At 56.0% G+C, this 9,193-nt stretch overlaps 1 protein-coding gene across 2 annotated transcripts; it reads left to right on the plus strand.

Moving 5' to 3' along the window:
- Positions 1–2,028: 2,028 nt before the first annotated feature.
- Positions 2,029–7,531, plus strand: CISH (cytokine inducible SH2 containing protein). Of its 2 annotated transcripts, none has more exons than XM_054480812.2 (3): positions 2,029–2,381; positions 5,435–5,655; positions 5,886–7,531. In XM_054480812.2, the coding sequence occupies exons 1-3, from the start codon at positions 2,362–2,364 to the stop codon at positions 6,419–6,421; spliced, it is 777 nt and encodes a 258-aa protein (XP_054336787.1). In that variant the 5' UTR covers positions 2,029–2,361; the 3' UTR covers positions 6,422–7,531. The 2 variants fall into 2 exon arrangements, with proteins under 2 accessions (XP_054336787.1, XP_054336789.1); XM_054480814.2 differs by lacking the exon at positions 2,029–2,381 and adding an exon at positions 2,393–3,641.
- The last annotated feature ends 1,662 nt before the right edge of the window (positions 7,532–9,193 follow it).

A 9,193-nucleotide genomic window follows, 5' to 3' on the forward strand; every position in this document is an offset into this window, starting at 1 on the left:
TTTACACATAGATCGCATAATCACTGACCTCTGTAGGAGATACTTTCAAAGGGACACCCATGGTGCTCTGACATTGACAGGCCTGGGGGCAGAGAAGCTTCACTGAGGACCTTAAAGCTGGATGTCTAGGAGTCGGCAGATCACCAGCACCCATAGAGGAAGTAGGAGAAAGTGTGTAGGCTCCTGGCTTAAACCATTACTTGCCAGCTGGGAGATCTAAGGTATATTGTAACCTCTCCATGCCTCAGTTTCCTCACCTGTAAAGAGGAGATAAGTGCTTGACACATAGTAAGTGTTCAGTTGAATAGTCATGGTGAGGGGGAAGAAGTATAGTTTTGGTAGAGAGCTTGGGATTTGGCCCCATAAGAGACCCAAGTTCAAAATTGTAACTCCATTGCCTGGCAGCCGCAAAGTCCTTTTGTCTTCATAGTAATGAGACGGTAGACAGTTCCTACTGGTAAGTCAGTTGTCCACACAGGGGCCGCATACCAGGCTATCCAGGTATCCCAGCCCTCAAAGTGGGTTATAAGGTATCCATCCCCCCTACCCCCTTTCCAAGAAAGTGGCTTCTGACCAACTCAGGAGGGGGCTGGCAGAGTTGCACTCATGAAGCCCGGCTTCCCTTCAGGAAAGCTACAGAGAAGTGACTGCCCCGAAATCTGAAACTTAACCATTTTTCCCCCAGTTTCACAGGGTTTTGCTTTCAGGTTTCTTTTGCCCTCTGCCATTCTGGGCAGAGCAAGCTGAGCCCTGTCTTCCCTGGACGCTATCGTTCAGGCCCTTCAACATGGCCAGGGGTCTATCATCCCTGCCCAGGATCTCAAAGCTAGACTCCTTTCTGGGGACCCTGGGGGCACACACTGGGAGGGGGTTGGGGGTGGGGAGTGGACCCTGCAGCCTCTCCAAATGCCACAGTTCTTCTGGCCCAAGGGTTTGGAGGATATTCACATAGACCCTATAGTCCTTCAAGATGCTCCATAGTGAATCCAGTGAACTGAAAAAAGGTGGAGAGGGTCCTGGTAGGAGTGTGGGCTTCTGATTCAGAGCTGGGATCAAGCTCTTACCCTGCCATTTCCTAGCATTTGTTCCCTGGGGCTGTCTTCTGTCTGCATAACGGGAGCAACACCAGTTGTAGAGGATCAAATGCAGCAAGTACTCCCTGTAGATAAGAGCGAGTGTTACTACTCTGCCCCCGCCATCCTGCCCCAACCTCTATCACCCTACTCCCAGATTATCTCCCTATGTTTTGAGCTGCAGGACTCTCTCTCTCAGCATTTTTTTTCTGGCGTGGGGTGGGGGTGGTGGGCACCAACCCAGAGTCCGGGCCATCTGGGGCTGTCTCTGCTTCCTTCTCAAATCTGTAGTCTCTTCTACCCTGACTGGCAGGGCCGGCCAGAAACCAGTGCCAGCCAAGACTGGATGGTCTGCCTGATTCGAAAAGTTGGGATGTGCTTTCTCTTTCAACTCTTTTAAAGAAAACGTTCTTGTCTGGATCTTTCTGGCTGTGGTGACCGCCGGCTTGACCCCAGTGGACCCACTCATTTCTGGAACCGTCCTCTGCACCCCGCCCTGCCCTAAGTCCCGCTCCAGACCTCACCCCATGCCACCCAATCCGACACCCGACACACAGAGTCCTAGGGTCCAGGAGCGGCCGTCCCAACACGGGGCACTTTCACACGCCGACAGACCTCCATCGAGGAGCGGCTTGCAGGGAGGACAAGCCCGGGACTCCGCCCCCCGCCCTGCCACGAGTTCCACCGCGAGATAAGAGGGCCCTTCCCCAACGACGCAGAATGCCAGAAGGCAATCTGGGCGCGGGTTGCTGAGCCCGGGCCCCTCCTTAACTTCCCCGACCCGGTCTTTCCCCACTGATCTCTCCGTCCTGCCCCGCTGGGTAGCTTCAGCCCCGAGTCCACGCGCTGCTATTGGCCCTCCCCGACCGCTCGGCTCCACCTTCAGCGTCGCGATTGGTCGGCTCGCGGGGCCCCGCCCCGTTTTCCTGGAAAGTTCTTGGAAATCTGTCAAGGTATTTCCTTTCACTGCCCAGGGCTCCAGACCCGGCGACGGCGCCCGCGCACCCCGCCCGGGCCCCACCGCTCAGCCCGCGGTTCTAGGAAGACGCCGCTTCCGGGAAGGGCTGGAACGCGGCAGACAAAGGATTAGGCAGCAGCTCGCCCCGCCCCGCTTGTCTGGCCCGCCCCCCTAGCCCTCGCAGGCAGTCCGCGCCACTGCCTCTCAGTCCCTGCCCTGCGCCCGCGCGCCCCAGGAGCCTACCCAGCACGCGCTCCGCGCCCACTGCTTCCCTCCCGCCGCCGCCGTCCAGCCGAGTCCCCACTCCGGAGTCGCCGCTGCCGCGGGGACATGGTCCTCTGCGTTCAGGGGTAAGCGCGGCTCTCTGCCCCCTCCCAGCCACCATGAGGGGCGCACGGGAGAACAGGGGCTTCGTGCTAGCTGCCGGGCATTGGGAGGGCTTGACGGGCCAGAGGTGACTGAGCGCAGACGGACCTCAGGAGCGAGGCTCTGTGTGGGGCTGTGACACTCCCACGCCCCGCCCCCACACACTCACCTCAATTCCCACTGTGGATTGGGAAACCGGGGGCTGGCCGGCTAAAGGAGGAACTCACAGGGTGGGCTCAGCCTGGGTTCTCACTGGAGCAGATGGATGCTAACGGCAGGGCGTCCCCCAAGATGTGGCCAACAATCCCAGATATTCTTCTGGGCCCAGAGCACTCTACGTTAGCCTGCCTGCTGCCCTGCCTGCTAGTAACCTTGGACCAGCCCCTGGCCCCCTCTGTCCTGGTGTCCCCTCTCCTGCCCCAGGCTAGCAAGTAGGCTCTTCTTGGGAAGCCAGCCGGAGATCCTTGCCTTTCCTCAGGCTGGCACCTGATGGTCAGCAACTCTCGGGAGGCCCTGGGTTTGGCCTGGTCCTGCTTGGGGTACCCCCACAATCGTCTCACAACCCTGTCTCAGCCCAGTCTGGGATCCCAATGTGAGAAGGACCTTGGCTCCTGCCTCTCATCTTCAAATTTCCCAGACTTGAGGTAGGGGACAGTGGAGAGGGGATGCTGATAAGACAGAATCTTGACCTGAGCTGAGCATTCCTGGCCATCCACTCTGTCCTGAACCTCAGCAACCCCTTCAACCAAAGGGTCTGATGCTGGCCTGGTGATCTGACAGGAGCTCAGGAAGCTCCAAGGAGAGAGGAAGAAGGTATAAATGGGTGTTCTGCACTCAGGGAGGACTGGGTGGCTGTGCTTATCACAACTGGCCTGGTGCCAAGTCAGGGAGGGTGGAAGGTGAGGCCAAGAAAGAGGACATGGAGGTGCTGGGAAAACTACTTCTCCCTTGCTGTCTCCAGCAAATTCCTTCCTCCTGTCTGCATTCTGGGACTCCTGAATACCTGCCCCTCTACTGCCTTCCACCCCAGGAGCCTCCCCCTGCATTCTGGGGTCCCATAGCCTCTTTCACTTTTTACCCTAGGTGAGCACCTCCTTGTAAGCTCAGGGCCACTGTTGGGTGTTGGGGAACAAAGTTTTTAACACACTGCTGTGCTCCAAAGCAGGCACACACATGTACCTAGAACACACCAGCCACTGTCCCTACCATGATGATGACACAGCCATGGACACACCCCTGCCCAGGTACACACTCACCAGGAGCTTGTGGCGATCAACACAGCTATTCATACACCCAGCTACCACATCAGCCCCAGAGGTGCCCACACCTACATGTGGGATCTGAGGACCGGCTAAGCTATCTGGATGTGGCCACCCACAGAGGTTCCAGCCTGACTGGCTAGCCACCAACCTTGCTCCTGGGAAGGTAGCTCTGGGCCCCAGCAGGCAGGTCATCTCAAAATTTGGCCTCCAGCTCTCCAAGAGGGATTTCTGAGCTCCCACAGTACAGCCAGGGTAGGTGTGGAAAAGTTTTTGGCAGGCTGTGGTGTGCCAGAGTTGTGTGGCCCTTTCTCACTGTGAGTGGTCATAGGGCCATGATTTGTTAGAACCTAGAGGGTCACCTATAACCTACACAGGAGTCAGGTCTGGCTCCTGCCACCAGCTCCTGCCTACCCCTTCCTGCCTCACAAGCAATACTGGTGCTGTTTGCCCATGCTGTCCTCTCTACCTGGGGTCCCTTCCCCCAGCTCCTTCCTTTGGCCTGGAAGACTCAGCTCAGGAGCAAGCAGACCCTGACTCCCCCATGACACCTGCAGTTTTATGACTTTGCATTATAATTACTCTTAGTGTCATCTTCCCCAGCCAGTCTGGTTCTCCTTGAGGGCAAGGCCATGGTTTCATTATCGCAGTGTCCTGAGGCCCAGCCAGGGACTAGACCCAGAACTAAGGCTTGGAGATGTATTTTGCAAGGAGTGAGGGAGGAGCAGCAGTCTTCCTGGGGAAGTAGAGCCAGTCCCTGCTGCCCTCCCAAGGAGGAAGCCCTAGTATCACCCTGCTGGGTGGGCTTCCCCTAGGAGAAAGCTGCTACTCAGATTTTGGTCGGCTCAGTTCCCCCAACCCCAGCCATCCAAGAATATGGTGTTACTGAACCTCTCAGTGTATGGGTTGGTGGGACCCTTTATTGCGGAAAAGAGAAACTGAAGCCCAGTGAAGAGCAAGCTTTGTATAAGATCATAGAGCCTGGTAGGGCTGGCTTGCCAGGGTGGGATCTGGAGTGTGGGTTAGGTCCCTGCCCTTTGGTGGGAGCTCATACTGACAGGAGGTGAGACTTGCCAGTGCCTTTAGAGGCCACTGTCCACCCCAGACCCTCCACTGGGAGAAGCAGAGGCCAGGATAGGCTGACTTGTATGGGTAGGGGATTATTTCAGTCTCTAAGTCCTGGCCAGTGTGGACCTAGGTCCCTCTGAGAGACATTCCTATCCATGGGGAGGTAGCATGTGACCTCAGGCAGCCTACCATAATCCTGGGGCTTCTCTGGAGGACCCCACACAGATCTATCGTAGGATAAATCTACCTGTCTATTGTAGACCTATCTCTCAACTAGGACCGTTCATCAGTGGGCCATTTAATCAGCCCACCTCAGCCAGGAGGGCACAAACATGAAGCTACTTTGCACTGAATCCTTTGCACTGAATCCAATCCAGTGTGGTGAGAACATTAGAAATGCCTATAGGGAATGATCTGTGTTTTTGGTTGATATAAAATAGTGATTAATTACTGTTTAGTAAATGCAGGGCAGTGGAAAAGAATCTTTCAAAAGAGGATCCCCACATGGAAACAATCAAGGTGGCTTTTGTGATGACAAGTGGGGAACGAGATACTGGACTAACTGAGCCCATGGCTGGGTAGAGGGGAAGCTGAGGCTCATAGTGAGATGGGCCAGCCAGAGGTCATAAAACTAGTCTGGGGCATAGGGGGGTCTCTGGAGATGGGGGAAGCATGGGTCCTCCACTCACTGCTCATCCACTGCCTTCTAGACCTCGTCCTTTGCTGGCTGTGGAGCGGAGTGGGCAGCGGCCCCTGTGGGCCCCGTCCCTGGAACTGCCCGAGCCAGTCATGCAGCCCTTGCCTGCTGGGGCCTTCCTCGAGGAGGTGGCAGAGGGTACCCCAGCCCAGACAGAGAGTGAGCCAAAGGTGCTGGACCCAGAGGAGGATCTGCTGTGCATAGCCAAGACCTTCTCCTACCTTCGGGAATCTGGTGAGTCTGAGGGGGAAGGCAGGCCTTTTCCTGAGTAGTCTGGTGGGAGAAGCTTAGTTCTGCCTTTGAGTCTGATTTGGGAGGCATAGCCCTGCCCAGGAGAGTCTGATGGGAGAGGCACAGCCCTCTCTAGGGAAGTGTGAAGCGGGAGGCACTGCCTTGACTTGCCCTGGATTGGTTACCCCAGCTAATTTCCACTATGTCCCTTGGCCCCCTCTGCACTTGCCTAGGCTGGTATTGGGGTTCCATTACGGCCAGCGAGGCCCGGCAACACCTGCAGAAGATGCCAGAAGGCACATTCTTAGTACGTGACAGCACCCACCCCAGCTACCTGTTCACGCTGTCAGTGAAAACCACTCGTGGCCCCACCAATGTGCGCATTGAGTATGCCGACTCCAGCTTCCGTCTGGACTCCAACTGCTTGTCCAGGCCACGCATCCTGGCCTTTCCGGATGTGGTCAGCCTTGTGCAGCACTATGTGGCCTCCTGCACTGCTGATACCCGAAGCGACAGCCCTGATCCTGCTCCCACTCCGGCCCTGCCTATGCCTAAGGAGGATGCGCCTAGTGACCCAGCACTGCCTGCTCCTCCACTAGCCACTGCTGTACACCTAAAACTGGTGCAGCCCTTTGTACGCAGAAGCAGTGCCCGCAGCCTGCAACACCTGTGCCGCCTTGTCATCAACCGTCTGGTGGCCGACGTGGACTGCCTGCCACTGCCCCGGCGCATGGCCGACTACCTCCGGCAGTACCCCTTCCAGCTCTGACTGTGCGGGGCAATCTGCCCAGCCTCACCCAGTCGCACCCTGGAGGGGACATCAGCCCCAGCTGGACTTGGGCCCCCACTGTCCCTCCTCCAGGCATCCTGATGCCTGCATACCTCTGGCAGCTGGCCCAGGAAGAGCCAGCAAGAGCAAGGCATGGGAGAGGGGAGGTGTCACACAACTTGGAGGTAAATGCCCCCAGGCCGCATGTGGCTTCATTATACTGAGCCATGTGTCAGAGGATGGGGAGACAGGCAGGACCTTGTCTCACCTGTGGGCTGGGCCCAGACCTCCACTCGCTTGCCTGCCCTGGCCACCTGAACTGTATGGGCACTCTCAGCCCTGGTTTTTCAATCCCCAGGGTCGGGTAGGACCCCTACTGGCAGCCAGCCTCTGTTTCTGGGAGGATGACAGGCAGAGGAACTGAGATCGACAGTGACTAGTGACCCCTTGTTGAGGGGTAAGCCAGGCTAGGGGACTGCACAATTATACACTATTTATTTATTTATTCTCCTTGGGGTTGGTGTCAGGGGTGAGCCAACCCCACCTCTATGCCCTGAGCCCTGGTAGTCCAGAGACCCCAACTCTGCCCTGGCTTCTCTGGTTCTTCCCTGTGGAGAGCCCATCCTGTTGCTGGAACCAAGGCAATCCTGGATGTCCTGGTACTGACCCACCTGTCTGTGAATGTGTCCACTCTCTTCTGCCCCCAGCCATATTTGGGGAGAATGGACAACTACAATAGATAAGAAAATGCAGCCGGAGCCTCAGTCCCCAGCAGAGCCTGTGTCTCACCCCCTCACAAGACAGAGCTGTATCTGCATAGAGCTGGTCTCACTGTGGCGCAGGCCCGGAGGGAGTGCCTGTGCTGTCAGAAAGAGGGGGTGCTGGTTTGAGGGCCGCCGATGCAGTTCTGCTAGGTCTGCTTCCTGCCCAGGAAGGTGCCTGCACATGAGAGGAAAGAAATACACATCTGATAAGACTTCATGAAATAATAATTATAACGAAGAACAGTTTGGTGGTCTTTTCTCTTCCACTGATTTTTCTGTAATGACATTATACCTTTATTACCTCTTTATTTTATTACCTCTATAATAAAATAATACCTTTCATGTACAGAGCCCTCAATGGGGCCGCTTTTGAGTTGTGTACACAATGTGTCCCCTTTGATCTTGTTATCATTAGCCCCCATTCGATATTTGGGCTAGCAGAGAGGCCCAGAAATTCTATATGGCTGAGCAGTCCCTGCTGGGGACTCATGAAGGAGTGGAGGAGACAGGGAGCAGCCTCTCCTCTCATCTCCCCTGGGTCCCCTTGGGAAATGGGAGCTAGGAGACGAAGGCCAGTTAGACTGCCTGCAGGGTGACTGTCCCGGCCACTGCCAGGCGAGGGCTGGGGGGAGGGTGGCAGAGGTGCGCCAGCCCTGAGAGATGTGTAAACAAGAAATGCCAACTCCAAATCGCAAGTGGAGAATACCCAGGGAGAGAGAGCTGTGGACCACTCCTGGGGTCAGTGTTTTGAGATGAGGAAACTAGTAGTCAGAGAAGTCAGGGCTGGTTCTCCCAGGAAGAAGGTACAGTGAGTGCAAAGGCATCAAGGCATGACTGGGAGGCGCGTGTTCCTGACACACAGAACTGAAGAGGGCTTGCTCTGTGCAGTGGGGCAGGGCAATTGAATCGGGGTAGGGGCCAGTGAGCTGGCGGAGTCTGGCCTGGGGTGGAGGTGTCCGGGTTCTGGTCCAGACTGGTTGGGATTGGGGGATCCTTTCTTCTCTCTCAGGGTCAGCACACCAAAAGTGTGTGGAAGAGCAATTACAATGAAAACACCCTCCATTACCGGACATTTCTGACTTTGGAACACTATCTGTTGAGATCTTCCTGTGTCCCGAAGTTTTCCGCACCTTTGCTTGAGGGCCCCACAGGAAAGCTTCTCTAAAGCTTTCTAACCTTTATTCTGGAAACAATCCTAACCTTCCTGTTGTCTTAGCCCTCAAGCAATTAGAAGTCTTAGAGTAGAAGAGACATTTGTTGGCGGGTTGAGAGCAAGGAGGGGTGAGGAGTGATACGCTGATTACAGGGAGGGGTGAGGACGAGGATAGACAGCAAGAACCATGGAGTTCACACAGGACCCTGGGGACATGGAGGCAGTCATGGCAAAGAATAGGTCTGACGTTAGGTGAGAGTGAGCAAGAGGTGGGTGATGGAGGGAGGGCTGTCTTTCCTGGATGTGGCGCCCAGACCCAGGTGGCCAGCCACGTGCCTTCCCTGTTACTGGCGGCGGCCTGAGCGCTTGGCTGTCTGTAGGGCCAGATGGCACGCTTCCTCCAGGTCACCATGACCCAGCCAGGGGTATTTGCAGTTCCTCATTCCTTCAGTCTGAATTTCAGCTGCTTCATTGCTTCCAGAATGCCTGAGGTAACCCCTCTGTCTGCTTCACCCCTAGATTTGAGTCACCTAGTGGATGGGTAGTGGATACAGAAGGGCCAGTGTCAAGCTGTTCCTCACCTGGTGCTGCAGCCTGGACAGAAAGCTACTGTGGCGAGAGGAAGCACAGAAAACTGCTTTGTCCACAGAGAGAAATGTCTCAAGGTGCCTGCCAAGTGCTGGGCATGGGGCAAGGGCTTGCACCTCATATAGCACTCACCACAACTTTGGGAGTGAAGTCCAAATATTACCCACGCTCCACAGATGAGGAAACTGAGGCTCAGAGCAGGGAAGGGGCTGACCGCAGCCACTCAACAAGTGGGGCTCAGGGCAGAGCTAACCCTGGGGGGTCCTG

Source organism: Pongo pygmaeus, chromosome 2 (genome assembly GCF_028885625.2).
Source record: "Pongo pygmaeus isolate AG05252 chromosome 2, NHGRI_mPonPyg2-v2.0_pri, whole genome shotgun sequence".
NCBI lineage: Eukaryota > Metazoa > Chordata > Mammalia > Primates > Hominidae > Pongo > Pongo pygmaeus.

Bases quoted from the DNA above. Each gene is read 5' to 3' on its own strand.
- CISH (XM_054480814.2), top strand. From the start codon at position 3,571: ATGTACCTAGAACACACCAGCCACTGTCCCTACCATGATGATGACACA. The intron at 3,642-5,434 runs GTACACACTCAC...ACTGCCTTCTAG, and splicing joins ATGGACACACCCCTGCCCAG to ACCTCGTCCTTTGCTGGCTG. The intron at 5,656-5,885 runs GTGAGTCTGAGG...GCACTTGCCTAG, and splicing joins CTCCTACCTTCGGGAATCTG to GCTGGTATTGGGGTTCCATT.